At 45.1% G+C, this 17,320-nt stretch overlaps 1 protein-coding gene across 2 annotated transcripts in view; it reads right to left on the bottom strand.

Annotated features, from left to right (window-relative positions):
• The window catches only part of def6a (DEF6 guanine nucleotide exchange factor a), a 25,924-nt gene extending 8,629 nt beyond the window's left edge, over positions 1-17,295 (bottom strand). For both annotated transcript variants that reach the window (XM_062999487.1, XM_062999488.1), the window contains exons 1-8: positions 17,138-17,295; positions 8,176-8,316; positions 5,971-6,150; positions 3,351-3,578; positions 3,123-3,269; positions 1,967-2,075; positions 1,580-1,878; positions 1,333-1,499 (exon numbers count right to left, since the gene is read on the bottom strand). In XM_062999487.1, the coding sequence (XP_062855557.1) occupies positions 1,333-1,499; positions 1,580-1,878; positions 1,967-2,075; positions 3,123-3,269; positions 3,351-3,578; positions 5,971-6,150; positions 8,176-8,316; positions 17,138-17,233 (1,367 nt within the window). In that variant the 5' untranslated portion in view covers positions 17,234-17,295. The remainder of the gene's footprint in view (positions 1-1,332; positions 1,500-1,579; positions 1,879-1,966; positions 2,076-3,122; positions 3,270-3,350; positions 3,579-5,970; positions 6,151-8,175; positions 8,317-17,137) is intronic.
• Positions 17,296-17,320: the final 25 nt, after the last annotated feature.

Genomic DNA, 17,320 nt, shown 5'->3' on the forward strand with positions numbered 1-17,320 from the left:
ACACTCACACATACACACCATCTCAATACAAACACACACGCCTCTATACACTCACACATACACCCAAAACACCATCTCTATACACACACACACACCTTTATACACACACACACAAACACACACCTCTAAACACTCACACATACACACACTTCTATACACTCACACATATACACACACACACACACACTTCTATACACTCACACACACACCTTTAAACACTCACACATACACACATGCACACACTTCTATACACTCACACACACTTCTATACACTCACACATACACACACTCACACACTCACACACACTTCTATACACTCACACATACACACACTCACACACACCTCTATACACTCACACATACACACACACACACTTCTATACACTCACACACACACCTTTATACACTCACACATACACACACACACACACTTCTATACACTCACACACACACACCTCTATGCACTCACACATACACTCACACACACTTCTATACACTCACACATACACACACTCACACACTCACACACACTTCTATACACTCACACATACACACACTCACACACACTTCTATACACTCACACACTCACACACACTTCTATACACTCACACATACACACACTCACACACACCTCTATACACTCACACATACACACACACACACTTCTATACACTCACACACACACACACACCTTTATACACTCACACATACACACACACACACACTTCTATACACTCACACACACACCTCTATGCACTCACACATACACTCACACACACACCTTTATACACTCACACATACACACACACACACACTTCTATACACTCACACACACACACCTCTATGCACTCACACATACACTCACACACACTTCTATACACTCACACATACACACACACACACACTTCTATACACTCACACACACACACCTCTATACACTCACACATACACACACTCACACACTCACACACACTTCTATACACTCACACATACACACACACACACACTTCTATACACTCACACACACACACCTCTATACACTCACACATACACACACTCACACACTCACACACACTTCTATACACTCACACATACACACACTCACACACACCTCTATACACTCACACATACACACACACACACCTCTATACACTCACACATACACACACACACCTCTATACACTCACACATACACACACACACCTCTATACACTCACACATACACACGCTCACACACACCTCTATTCACTCACACATACACCCACACACCATCTCTATACACACACACCATACACACACACAAATACTTTTGGCGTGAGTGTGGGCGTGTACCGGGTCTGCGTGTATCGGAACTGCTCCTCGTCCTGCCTGGCTTTGATCTCCTGCCTCAGCGCCTCCTCTAGCCGCTGCTGGAGCTCCTCCAGTTCCCTGATCCGCCTCCTCTGACGCTCGGCCTCCTCCTCCTTCAGCGCCATCTCGGCCTGCATACACACACGTGCCTACACACACACACGTGTACACAATCACTATTACGTTTACATACACACACGCTCCAGCGCTCCAGCAGCCACCCCCGTACCTCCTGCGCCTCCAGCAGCTGGAGCTTCAGGGCCTGTTGGAGCTGCTCGTGCTGCTCCCTCCTCTTCTGCTCCTCTTGCTGCAGCAGTAGCTGCGCCTGCTTCTGCGCCTCCTTCAGCAGCTCCAGCTCGGCCGTCTTGCGCTCGCGCTCCTCCTGTAGCGAGTGGAGGTGCTGCAGCTCCTGCTCCTTCTCCTCGCGCCTCCTCTCCCGCCGCTCACGCTGCTCCCGCCGCTTCAGCTTCAGCTCCTTGTGCAGCGACTGCTTCCCCTCCGTGTGCAGCCTGATGGCCGTCTGGATGGCTGCCGGACACAAGATACCATGAGGTTGTGTGACGCTTGCACCACCCACACAAATCAGACCCGTAAAAGAACGAGAAATGAGGCAGACCTGTCGTCCACTCCTGCCGCTGTTTGGTGTCCGAGGCGCTGAGCTCAAACGTCTTGGAGAGAGTTTTTAGACAGAACATACACCTCTTCCCATCCCTGTCCGGTAATACCTGCACACACACACACACACACACACACACACACACACCAAAGTGAACTTAAGTGGACCCAAGTATATCTAAGTGGACAAAAGTGGACTTAAGTGGACTTAAGCAGACCTAAGTGGACCGAAGAGAACTTAAGTAGAACAAAGTGGACCAAAGTGGATCTAAGTGAACCAAAGTGGACCTAAGTTGACCAAAAAGGACCTAAGTGGACCAAAGAGGACCAGAGTGGAACAAAGAAAGCCAGGGTGGACCAAACTAGACCAAAGTGAACTTAAGTAGACCAAAGAGGACCAGAGTGGACCTAAGTGGACCAAAGTGGACTTAAGTAGACCAAAGAGGACCAGAGTGGACCTAAGTGGACCAAAGTGAACTTAAGTAGACCAAAGAGGACCAGAGTGGACCTAAGTGGACCAAAGTGAACTTAAGTAGACCAAAGAGGACCAGAGTGGACCTAAGTGGACCAAAGTGGACTTAAGTGGACCAAAGTGAACTTAAATAGACCAAAGTGGACTTAAGTGGACCGAAGTGAACTTAAATAGACCTAAGTGGACCAAAGTGGACTTAAGTGGACCGAAGTGAACTTAAGTGGACCAAAGTGGATCTAAGTGAACTTAAGTGGACTTAAGTAATGTGGACCAAAGAGGACCAGAGTGGACCGAAGTGGACCAGGTTGGAACAAAGAAGACCAGGGTGAAACAAAATGGACCAAAGTGGACCAAAGTGGATCTAAGTGGACCAAAGTGGACTTAAGTAGACCAAAGAGGACCAGATTGGACCAAAGTGGACCAAAGTTGACCAAAGAGGACCAGGGTGGACTGAACTGGACCAAAGTTGATCTAAGTGAACTTAAGCGGACCTAAGTGAACCAAAGAGAAATTAAGTAGACCAAAGTGGACCTAAGTGGACTTAAGTGGACCTAAGTGGGCCGCATGGTTGGGGAAAGAAACAGTGCAGCCTGTTTAGTGGTGAAACACACACACACACACACACACACACACATACACACACACACACACACACACACACACACACACACACACACACACACACCTCGACGCAGCAGTTGGTATCTAATGCGATGTTGCCCTTGCGCTCCTTGCGGTCCTCACTGGTGTAGTAATCAAACGAGTTTGGCTTCAGCGTGAACCATCGCTCCGTCCAGTTCCTCCTCAACTGACCCTTCTTCCACAGGTAGCCCTACACACACACACACACACACGCTACATAAACCACACACAGCTCACCCGAGACCCCCCGCACTCCCCAGAACGCCCCTACCTCCTTCAGCACGTCCCCCACGATCTCCCGGTACACCTCCTCGATGGCCATGCTGATGGTCTCCTTGGCGATGCCGCGCGTGAGCTTGCCGGAGTTCATCATGTCCAGGAAGGCCCAGACGCTGAAGCCGTTCTGCTGGACCGAGTCCTGAGAGACGAAGTCCTCCAGCTCCACGCAGTTCAGCTCCACGCTCATGGCCATGCACAGCTTCTTCAGCAGGTACTCCGCCTGAGGGGGGCGCAGGGCGTGGCCGTCAGCACGGGCGGGTATACACAGAGCTACAGCCACGACAAGGACGACGTTTATCTATATATGGACAAAAGTATCGGGACGCCCCTTCTAATTACTGAATTCATGTGTGTGTTGATATGATGATACGCTTCCAACAGTTTAGGGAAGGACCTGTTCTGTTCTGTTCCAGCATAACGTGACAGTTTGGGTTTTTCCCTTGACCTTAATGAGGAGACCACTGTTCCAGGTACACTATATGGACAAAAGTATTGGGACGACCCTCCTAATTACTGAATTCATGCGTTTTAGACACAACAGTTCACATCAACAAAATGATACGCTTCCAACAGTTTAGGGAAGGACCTGTTCTGTTCCAGCATAACGTGACAGTTTGGGGTTTTCCCTTGACCTTTATGAGGAGACCACTGTTCCAGGTACACTATATGGACAAAAGTATCAGGACGCCTTTTCTAATTACGGAATTCATGTGTGTGTTGATATGATGATACGCTTCCAACAGTTTAGGGAAGGACCTGTTCTGTTCTGTTCCAGTATAACGTGACAGTTTGGGGTTTTCCCTCATGACCTTGGTGAGGAGACCACTGTTCCAGGTACACTATATGGACAAAAGTATCAGGACGCCTTTTCTAATTACGGAATTCATGTGTGTGTTGATATGATGATACGCTTCCAACAGTTTAGGGAAGGCCCTTAAAAACCAAGGCACAAGGCTCAAGGTCCAGTGGCAACCTGGCAGTGGTGGGGCTTAAACCAGCGAACTTTTGATTACTAGTCCAGTACCTTAACCACTAGGCTACAAACTTCAGTGTCCGGCACATGCACAGAGCCTGGAACATACAAATGCTGCCATGGTTTGACTGAACGGGCACAAATTCCCACAGAAACACTCAGAAGAGCGGCCGTCGTTCCAGCTGAAAAGGTTTTCTGAAAGCTCACGAGCAGGCGTCTGAATACTTTTGATCTTTTTTACATAAAACGCGGCCCCGCGAGGTCGGATCGAATCATATCATGTGAAAGTTGCCTACATGCAGGCGACCACAGACGTTACGCAACATCTGCACCTCCCGCTGCACCTCCCGCTGCACCTCCTGCTGCACCTCCCGCTCTCTGCTTCTTCACTCCTCCATCACCGTGTCAATCTCTCTAAATGCCAAAGTGCCAACCGGAAACAACCAGGCGTTACCCCCCACGCACTCTAAAACCTGAACGCCACGGAAAAAGAGGAAGAGACTCCGCCCACTTTTTTCTCTCTGAGATGAGATGAATTGATAAGCGAACGTGTGAAGTCGCGCTGAACTCCGAACGTCTCCTCAGATCGTTTAAACCTCCTGAATATTTTAATTCTATGATGTTTTGGTCATCAGTTTGTGTTTCAAGCACTCACACTGCTCCTGTGCATGAAACAAAGTCCATAAAGAGGGACCAGGTAGCTCAGCAGATAAGATACTGAACTAGTAATGAGAAGGTTGCCGGTTCAAGTCCCCGCTAACACCAAATTGCCACTGTTGGGCTCCTCAGCAAGGCCCTTAATCCTTAAATGCTCAAAATGTATTTAGTCGTAATTTGAAGTCGCTCTGGATAAATGCGTCTGCTAAATGTCGTAAATGTGTGGAAGAACCTCAAGCCTATTAAACACCTCCTGTGTGGGACGAATTGGAACCTCTGATGTCTCAGTAGGCACAGGTTCCCACAGTAATGAACTGTATTGTCGTATAACCCCGCCCTCATTTAACTGAACACATTTGGGATGAACCGGAAAGGTTGGCTGCTGTTACTGCTACTAAATAGGCACAAATTCCTTCAGACACACTCCAAAACCTCATGGTTCTGTTCTGTTTGGTTTTGTTCTGTTTGGTTCTTTTCTGTTCGGTTCTGTTCTGTTTGGTTCTTTTCTGTTTGGTTCTGTTCTGTTCGGTTCTGTTCTGTTCGGTTCTGTTCTGTTCTGTTTAGTTCTGTTCTGTTCTGTTCGGTTCTTTTCTGTTTAGTTCTGTTTGGTTCTGTTCTGTTTGGTTCTGTTCTGTTTGGTTCTGTTCTGTTTGGTTCTTTTCTGTTTAGTTCTGTTCTGTTCGGTTCTTTTCTGTTCGGTTCTGTTCTGTTCTGTTTTGTTTCGTTCTGTTCTTTTTGGTTCTGTTCTGTTCTGATCTCAGTGGTGGTTGGTAAGAGCATTAGAGAACTGGTACTGTAATGGTAAGGATGCCAGTCCACTGCTGGGCATCACACAGTGACCCATTTACTTACTCTATAAAACCAAGCAGCCAATACACCTTCTGCATGGTTTTGGGAGGTGGAAAGAAACCAAAATAGCCAGAGAACACCCACATGGACCTGCGGAGGGCACACGATGGCAGGAACGCTGGAAGTGTCTCACCTCATCAGGAATCATCACCAGCGGATACTTGTCCTCCGACAGGAAGATGAAGAGACACCAGAGGCGGAAGGCGTCCCTCTGAGGGAGGACACTGTCCCCCGACGGTCTGTAGTTCTTCTTCGCCGTGAGAGTCCAGCAGAGCTCGTCCACGTTCTCCTTCACGAACCTGCCCTCCTCCACCTGCACACACGCCCAGCATTAACCACTCATCACCGTTCATCACTCATCACCGTTAACCATTCATCACTACCAACCACTCATCACTCATCACCATTCATCACTACTAACCACTCATCACCATTCATCACTCATCACCATTCATCACTCATTACCATTCATCACTACTAACCACTCATCACCATTCATCACTACCAACCACTCATCACTCATCACCATTCATCACTACTAACCACTCATCACCATTCATCACTACCAACCACTCATCACCATTCATCACTACTAACCACTCATCACCATTCATCACTCATCACCATTCATCACTACTAACCACTCATCACCATTCATCACTCATCACCATTCATCACTACTAACCACTCATCACTCATCACCATTCATCACTACTAACCACTCATCACCATTCATCACTACTAACCACTCATCACCATTCATCACTCATCACCATTCATCACTACTAACCACTCATCACCATTCATCACTCATCACCATTCATCACTACTAACCACTCATCATCACTCATCACTACTAACCACTCATCACCATTCATCACTACTAACCACTCATCACTCATGACTACTAACCACTCATCACCATCAATCATTTATCACTACTTACCACTCATCACCATTCATCACTCATCACTACTAACCACTCATCACCATTCATCACTAATCACTATTCATCACTCATTACCATTCCTCACTCATCACCATCAACCAACCACTCATCACCATCAATCACTCATCACCATTCATCACTCATCACTACTAACCACTCATCACCATTCATCACTCATCACCATTTATCACTCACCATTCATCACTCATCACCATCAACCAACCACTCATCACCATTAATCTCTCATCACCATTCATCACTACTAACCACTCATCACCATTCATCACTCACCATTCATCACTCACCATTCATCACTCATCACCATCAACCAACCACTCATCACCATTAATCTTTCATCACCATTCATCACTACTAACCATTCATCACTACTAACCACTTATCACCATTATACACTCATCACCATTATACACTCATCACCATTATACACTCATCACCATTCATCACTCACCATCAACCAACCACTCACCATTCATCAATCATCATTCATCACTACTAACCACTCATCACCATTAATCACTCATCACCATTCATTACTACTAACCACTCATCACCATTCATTACTCATCACCATTCATTACTACTAACCACTCATCACCATTCATCACTACTAACCACTCATCACCATTAATCACTCATCACCATTCATTACTCATCACCATTCATTACGACTAACCACTCATCACCATTCATCAGTCATAATTCATCACTACTAACCACTCATCACCATTAATTAATCACTCATCACCATTCATCAATCATCACTACTACAATCACTCAAGAACAGAAGGAAGGAAATAACGGACAAAGAAAAAAAAAAGTCCAGACGCTTGGAGATCATCTGATGGGTCAAAAGTATTGGGATGCCCCTTCTAATTACGTATTGAATTAACAACTACTAACAGCTGTAATAAATCAATCATATAAAGGAAATTACATGCTTGGCAGCAACAGTTTAGGGAAGGCCCAGCATGAGCGAGCTCTATAAAGACATGAGGAAGGTCCAGTGTCCTGCACAGAGCCCTGAGCTCAGCCCCACTCAACAGCTCTGGGATGAACTGGAACATCAACCAGTGATCAATCAGTGCCCAGTTATACAAATGCTGCATCTTATAACTGAACGGGCACAAATTCCCACACACGGACACACATTAGGGTCTTGTGAGAAGCTGTTCAGAAGAGCGACTGTTGTTCCAGCTGAAAAGATCACACGGGGGTCACTGTTTGTTTTTGGAACGGGACGTCCGACAAGCGGAATAATTTCGGACATACAGAGGGGTGGATGGACATAGAGACGGGACAGAAGTTCTGAAGGAAAGGCGAGGTAAAAGGCGAGGTAAAAGACGAGGTAAAAGACGAGGTAGATGTTACCTTATCCAGGATGTACTTGTTGAGGTAAGGCATGTAGCCCTGACTGGAAACGGGTCCGTCGTCGTCGTCGCGGAAATGTTCCTCCAGAGCGGCCGGGTCGTGAGGGATACACAAAACTGTACACAGATTATGGGACAGAACCTACAAGCAAACACACACAAAAAATCTCAGGACCAGCACGTTCCTACAGTTCATCAGGAGGAGCTTCAGGAGGGGCAGAAGAGCCCAGGGGTCCAGATCTTAAAGATCAGAGACACGTCTTCAGGAAGCCAGTTAGCCATTAGTGGTGCTTACGTTTACATTTTTGGCATTTAGCAGTGCTGTGACAGTATACAGTCTAAGTGATTGAGGGTTAGGGGCCTTGCTTAAGGGCCCAACAGTGGCAACCTGGGGCTTGAACCAGTAACCTTCTGATTACTAGTCCAGTACCTTAACCACTAAGCAACAACATCCCTCACAATAACCAAGCACCGCAATATAATATACACTCCTGTTGTTCCTGGTTTAAGCCTTATCACCACTAATTTGTCACTGTCGGGCCCTTAAGCAAGGCCCCTAGACCTCAATGGGTTAGACTGTATTCGCTTAAAATTGTAAGTCGCTTTGGATAAAGAAGGGTCTGCTTTTACAGGTGTTAATACGAATTATTAAGAACACCTAGCACAGTCTAAGTTAGGGGTGTCAAACTCACGGCCCGCGGGCCAGATCCGGCCCGCCACGTCATTTTCTGTGGCCCGCGAGAGCTTAAACGACGATTGTTGTGACGGTTCGAGTCGTTACAGAGACGCACTTATAATTTAACGGGACCCCTGCGCCTTTAAGTGTAACTGTTCACATCGTAGTCATGGCAAGTAACTCTGACCTTCGCTGAGAAGCCATGTGACTTTTACGGCAAAAGAACGCGGGTAGTAATGTAAACAATAATAATAAATATAAATTAATATCTTGCAGTATAATACAGAAGCATCGTCTGTAAGTCGTGGCGTTTATATTCTCAGTTGTTTGTAAATGTTTAGTGAGTTTATCACAGCGCTTTAGTTACAAATTTACCATAATTAAATATAGTTAGCGTTACTATAGCAATTAGTATCTTTACACAAAATTTTAACTCCTTAGCGCTATTTTACGCTTGGTTAAATCTCATATTGTACCAGATGTAACACTTGACTACAGCTGTGTGCTTTTACTGTATTAAGTTCTTTATTGTTTTTATTGTTTGTATTTTTACTTCATTCTGGTGCACACAGTGTATCACACAGCTGGGAAGCAAATAAACCGACTGTATTCTGAAGAGAGCTGTCTGTCTGTCTGTCTGTCTGTCTGTCTGTCTGTCTGTCTAGCTGAGCAAGGGGGATAAACTATTAGTGAGGGCAGAACAATTGTCTTAAAAATACACTGTAAATCCTAAACAAACTGCATCTCTCAAAATGCAGGCTGATTTTGTGACCTGCACAGTGACACATCCCACCAGTAGATGATGTTAAGAAGTACAGTGGTACCTCTAGATACGAGCTGCTCCACATACGAGCTTTTCGAGATCCGAGCCGAGGCTCGGACAAAATTTCTGCTCTAGATACGAGCCCAGATCCAAGATACGAGCCGGGCTGGAGCTTCGGGGACGCTACCGCTCGTTTGCGCGAGGGAGCCGTTTCAAAGGAATTTCCCAACTACTACTACTACTAGTACAGTACTCGCTCCCACAATCCTCTAGCATCCCCTCATCCCGTTCTTCTCATGGGTCCCAAGAAAGTAAGTGCAAGTGACAATGGCGAGAAGAAGAAGAGGATGATGTCTCTCCTCAGCCGCTCTCCGTTAGCCGCGCTCATCTGTCGCCAAGGTAAGATTACAGTACCGTATTTTATACATTTTTCTTTTATTTATTTATTTTGTTATGTTTTATATGTTTATACATGTGTTTTTCTTAATTAAAAACGTGTATTTTTTCATAATTAGCGATATTTTGGGGACTTGCCAGAGGGCTGGAACGGATTAATTCTATTTCCTTTATTTTAAATGGGGAAAATTAGTTCGAGATACGAGCTGCTCTACTTACGAGCTCGGCTCTGGAACGAATTAAACTCGTATCTAGAGGTACCACTGTACTTACACATGATCCCAAAATGTACAAGAAGATAAGTAAGAAAATTAAGCATAAGGAGGAAATTTAATGAAAATGAAAACAAGTTTGTGCTTCAGGAAGAGAAACCGGTGCGTCTCTTGTGTTATGAGGCCGTGTCTGTGGTAAAGGAGGACAATATAAATGCAGAATTCAGCCTCCAAGAAAAACAACAGACTGCAATCACAGCAGGATACGTTACAATCGGCCCTTTGAGGGCCACAATAATGCTGATGTGGCCCTCGGTAAAAATGAGTTTGACACCCCTGGTCTACGCAATTGAGAGTTAAGGGCCTCACTCAGGGGCCCAACAGTGGCAACCTGGCAGTGGTGGGGCTTGAACCAGTAACCTTCTGATTACTGGTCCAGTACCTTAACCGCTAAGCTACAACATCCCATACTAACCAAGCACCGCAATATAATATACACTCCTGTTGTTCCAGGTTTAAGCCTTATCACCACTAGTCACTGTTGGGCCCCTGAGCGAGGCCCCTAGCCCTCAACTGCTTAGACTGTATACAGTCCCAATTGTAGGTCGCTTTGGATAAGCACTTTATTAGGAACACCTATATAGTATGTACATTAATAAATTATTTTACAAGCCAAACGTACCATACAAATGAACGTTGTGGGTATACAATCACTGACTGTAGCCCATCTGTTGCTCTGTAAACTCAGTGCAAGGCTGAGAATGGTCCAACAATGACTTTACAGTCAGTAATTGTTTACTTACAAAGTTCAACTTTATGGAATATGGTCGGTGTAGCTTGGTAGGTGTTCCTAATAAAGTGCCAAGTGAGTGTTGCTATCGGCCAGCCGGGCGCCCACACAGACATGGTCGTGTACAAGTAGATAAGCTACAGTCAGTAATTGTTTACTTACAAAGTCCAACTGTATGGATTATGGTAGCTGTAGGTGTTCCTAAAAAGTGCTCGGTAAGTGGCCCACCACCCTGAGATCTCAGAGGCGCTATCGGCCAACCGGGCGCCCATACAGACATGATCAGCTACAGTCAGTAATTGTTTACCAACAAAGTTCAACTGTACTGATTTTGGTAGGTGTTCCTAATAAAGTGCTCAGTGAGTGGCCCACCATAGCTGAGATCTAAGAGGCGCTATTGACCGGTCGGGCGTCTACACAGACATGTTCGGCTACAGTCAGTAATTGTTTACTTACAAAGGTCATCTGTATGGATTATGGTAGCTGTTTCTAATAAAGTGCTTAATGAGTGGCCCACCATCACCGAGATCTACAGATGGACTACAGTCAGTAATTGTTTACCAACAAATTCCAACTGTATGGAATATGGTAGGTGTTCCTAAAAAGTGCTCGGTGAGTGGCCCACCAGCGCTAAGATCTCAGTGGTGCTATCGTCCAGCCGGGCGTCTACACAGACATGATCAGCTACAGTTAGTAATTGTTTACCTACAAAGTTCAACTGTATGGTATATGTTAGGTGTTCCTAATAAAGTGCTCTGTGAGTGTACCCGCTATCGACCAGCTGGGGGCCCACACAGACATGATCAGCTGAAAGTAGATGGACTACAGTCAGTAATTGTTTACCTACAAAGTCCAACTGTACGAACGTTGATAGGTGTTCCTAATAAAGTGCTCGGTGAGTGGCCCACCACCGCTAAGATCTCAGCAGATATCATCGGATCATCACAGGAAGGAGCACAGGGGCAAATTGCTGCCCTGTCCAGGGTGTTCCAGACTCGCACCCAAGGTATCTTCCCCCTCCGCCCCCCGTCTGCGTCTCAGAGACCCCCGACCCCTAACAACCGACGTTCTAAAGCAAGATCTCGGTGTTTTTAACATCCCGTCCGAGATTCTTCGGATTTGCAGAAGTTAATTTTTCTATAAATGATTTCAGCATCGTGACGCCTCGACGTTTTTAGATTTCAGATGTTCAGAAGTTCGAGCTTCTTCATCGCAGTGAGATTCTGCAAATCAACAAACACACAGCGAGAAGATCCACCACATCCGGTGAAGTTCACAACCCCCCAACACACACACACACACACACACACACACACACACACACACACACACACACCATCAAGAAGCAGATTTTATTCTGTTCTAATGTACGTACACTAAACACACACACACACACACACACACACACACACACACACACCATCAAGAAGCAGATTTTATTCTGTACTAGTGTACGTACAGTAAACACACACACACACACACACACACACACACACACACACACACACACACCAAGAAGCAGATTTTATTCTGTACTAATGTACGTACACTAAACACACACACACACACACACACACCATCAAGAAGCAGATTTTATTCTGTACTAATGTACGTACACTAAACACACACACACACACACCATCAAGAAGCAGATTTTATTCTGTACTAATGTACGTACAGTAAACACACACACACACACACACACACACACACACCATCAAGAAGCAGATTTTATTCTGTACTAATGTACGTACACTAAACACACACACACACACACACCATCAAGAAGCAGATTTTATTCTGTACTAATGTACGTACACTAAACACACACACACACACACACACACACACACACACACACCATCAAGAAGCAGATTTAATTCTGTACTAATGTACGTACAGTCAACACACACACACACACACACACCATCAAGAAGCAGATTTTATTCTGCACTAATGTACGTACAGTAAACACACACACACACACACACACACACAACCATCAAGAAGCAGATTTTATTCTGTACTAATGTACGTACACTAAACACACACACACACACACACCATCAAGAAGCAGATTTTATTCTGTACTAATGTACGTACAGTCAACACACACACACACACACACACCATCAAGAAGCAGATTTTATTCTGTACTAATGTACGTACAGTAAACACACACACACACACACACACACACACACACACCATCAAGAAGCAGATTTTATTCTGTACTAATGTACGTACACTAAACACACACACACACACACACACACCATCAAGAAGCAGATTTTATTCTGTACTAATGTACGTACACTAAACACACACACACACACACACCATCAAGAAGCAGATTTTATTCTGTACTAATGTACGTACACTAAACACACACACACACACACACACACACACACACACACACCATCAAGAAGCAGATTTAATTCTGTACTAATGTACGTACAGTCAACACACACACACACACACACACCATCAAGAAGCAGATTTTATTCTGCACTAATGTACGTAGTCAACACACACACACACACACCATCAAGAAGCAGATTTTATTCTGTACTAATGTACGTACAGTAAACACACACACACACACACACACACACACCAAGAAGCAGATTTTATTCTGTACTAGTGTACGTACACTAAACACACACACACACACACACACACACACACACACCATCAAGAAGCAGATTTTATTCTGTACTAATGTACGTACACTAAACACACACACACACACACACACACACACACACACACCATCAAGAAGCAGATTTTATTCTGTACTAATGTACGTACACTAAACACACACACACACACACACACACACACACACACACACACACACCAAGAAGCAGATTTTATTCTGTACTAATGTACGTACACTAAACACACACACACACACACACACACACATCAAGAAGCAGATTTTATTCTGTACCAACGTACGTACACTAAACACACACACACCATCAAGAAGCAGATTTTATTCTGTACTAATGTACGTACACTAAACACACACACACACACACACACACACACCATCAAGAAGCAGATTTTATTCTGCACTAATGTACGTACACTAAACACACACACACACACACACACACCATCAAGAAGCAGATTTTATTCTGTACTAATGTACGTACACTAAACACACACACACACACACACACACCATCAAGAAGCAGATTTTATTCTGTACTAATGTACGTACACTAAACACACACACACACACACACACACACATCAAGAAGCAGATTTTATTCTGTACCAACGTACGTACACTAAACACACACACACACACACACACACACACACACACACACCATCAAGAAGCAGATTTTATTCTGTACTAATGTACGTACAGTAAACACACACACACACACACACACCATCAAGAAGCAGATTTTATTCTGTACTAATGTACGTACAGTAAACACACACACACACACACACACCATCAAGAAGCAGATTTTATTCTGTACTAATGTACGTACACTAAACACACACACACACACACACCAAGAAGCAGATTTTATTCTGCACTAATGTACGTACAGTCAACACACACACACACACACACACACACACACACCATCAAGAAGCAGATTTTATTCTGCACTAATGTACGTACACTAAACACACACACAAACACACACACCATCAAGAAGCAGATTTTATTCTGTACTAATGTACGTACACTAAACACACACACACACACACACACCATCAAGAAGCAGATTTTATTCTGTACTAATGTACGTACACTAAACACACACACACACACACACACACACACACCATCAAGAAGCAGATTTTATTCTGCACTAATGTACGTACACTAAACACACACACACACACACAATTCTCAGAGCTCAATCGTTTCCGCGACGGTTCTTTTTCCATGACTAAATGATCTTATAAATAAACACGCAGAAACCAGGATGATTAATTCTGTGGTGTGTTATTAAAACTTCCTAAATCTGCTGGTGACTCCTCTGTGCCCATAAACACACGGTTGCTTGAAACACACAGGAGTCCCCGTTCACAATCGAGCAAGCTCTACAATCACCCGGGCTTGTCGAAGGGTCGTTGATTTTGGAGCCGGTGTTTTGTTGTGAGGATAGAAAAGAAGTGAGGGGAGTTGGATATGCAGTCAGAGCAGGAGGTTCGAACCATTTGGTTCACAATTAATCAGACGAGCAACACACCACTTCGACACCACTAACATTAGGTATAAACATCAAGGGTCCAACAGTGGCAACCCGGCAGGGGTGGGGCTTAAACCAGTGACCTTCTGATTACTAGTCCAGTACCTTAACCGCTAGGCTACAGCTGCTCTAGGTATAAACATCAGGAGTCAATAGAAAACACCACGTTTTAAAATTGCTCCAAGGTCCACAAATGATGTCCTTTATGCCAAACACTATATGGTTTAAAAGGTTTATAGACACGTGACCATGAGGTGAAACCATTAACCCACTCTACTCTGTTCTAAAAAGGCCGTCCACAACATTTTGAAGTGTGTCTGTAGGAATTTGTGCCCATGAGGTACAGTAAAAGAATCTGCGAGGTCAGGTCAGGCAGACTGGACCGCAACCCATGTTATGATTTCGTCGTAGGGTGGTCAGTAGTGCTGTGGTCAGGGGTTTCGTGTGAGCCACCGACGTTCCCTCACACCGGACTTGTTTACCTCGGTGGGTGCACGGGGGGGGGGGCGGGGGGGACAAACCGAAGCCGAAAAAAGGACCTTCCTCAAACTGCTGCCACAAGGGTGTCCACCTACTTCTGGCCACATAGTGTTTATATTTATATAGACACCGAATAAACATTGGAGTCCTTTTCTAATTTCATTGTTGAGTTACTGGCAGTGCATAAACTTATTATAATCGACTAGAGCTGGTGACTTCTCTGTGCCCGTATACTGTATAAAGAGCTAGTCTGGCTGCACCCACCGGTCTGAACCACAGGCTACAGAATATGGGAAAGTCCAGGTAGAAGAAGCGGCTTCGGGACCCAAGATCTCGATATGATCAGCACAAACGGCTGGATGGTCAAAACCAAGAACCACAACAAACAAACAAACAAACAGCTCTGCTACAGACTGGAAGCTTCTGGAACTTGTGTAGGACCATCTATGGTCATGCGAGGCCTTGAAAAACACTTTCCTCGAACGCTGTGGTCATTTGAGACTAAACTGTACCATTAAAGTCCTGATTTTTAACAAGTTCTAAGCAGAAAAGCTGAGGTAGCTGCTTCGAAGCATGCTGGTGGTAGCATTACACACTGTCCTACACTAAGAAGTGTCTATGTCATATATACAGATACACATGTACAGTACAATTACATTTTTTCCAGCATATCTCCGCTTGTTTGGATCGCAGGGTCAGCCATTGTACAGGGTTAAGGGCCAATCACTTCCGATCGGTAGCCCAAAGTTCCACACACTTGACTACCACCGTCCCAAAGGGCACCGGCCGATGAGATATGAACACTCGGTCCCCGTGGTGGAAATTCAGTTGCCGAATTCAGCTGTAGCCTAGCAGTTAAGGTACCGTACTAGTAATCAGAAGGTCGCTGGTTCAAACCCCACCACTGCCAGGCTGCTGCTGTTGGTCTCTTGAGCAATACGGTCACAGTACTTTAAGCTGCTTTGGATAATCTGGACGCGGTTGGGCGTCCCAGCTGCACCATGAACCCAAACCCAGATGGAAACTGGTTTGAATCGGGTCACTGAGGACTTTTGAGAGTTCTCTGAGGAGCTTATGTGGACCAGTATGGAAACGCCAACCAAACCTAAATAAACTGGTAAGCATTAGATGCCATGTGGTGAAACTCGGATCTCTCACACAGGAAATGCAGCTCTGAGAACATGTAGTCACACAACACACATGCATGAAGCCAACAGGAAGCTCTACCATCCCTGCACACACACACACACACACACACACACACACACTTTAATTCAGCTTTGCATAACTACATTGAAGTTGTTTGCATCCAGATACCGAGTTCCCCTTTAGTTCCTCTCTAGTTCCTCTTTAGTTCCTCTCTAGTTCCTCTCTAGCCCAGTGCCAGGATCTGCTTCCAGTTGGTCCTGGTACTCACCTTCAGCTGGGACTTGGACACTTTGCCACTCTTCTCCACGTCCAGCGCGGTAAATGCGAACCAGATGGACTTGAGCAGCTCCGAGCGAAGATCCATGACTGCGCACACACACACTGATACACACACACATATACACACACACCTTTCTCTTCCTTCTTCTGTCAATCTGTCTATCTGACTCTG

Source organism: Trichomycterus rosablanca, chromosome 7, assembly GCF_030014385.1.
Source record: "Trichomycterus rosablanca isolate fTriRos1 chromosome 7, fTriRos1.hap1, whole genome shotgun sequence".
Classification (NCBI taxonomy): domain Eukaryota; kingdom Metazoa; phylum Chordata; class Actinopteri; order Siluriformes; family Trichomycteridae; genus Trichomycterus; species Trichomycterus rosablanca.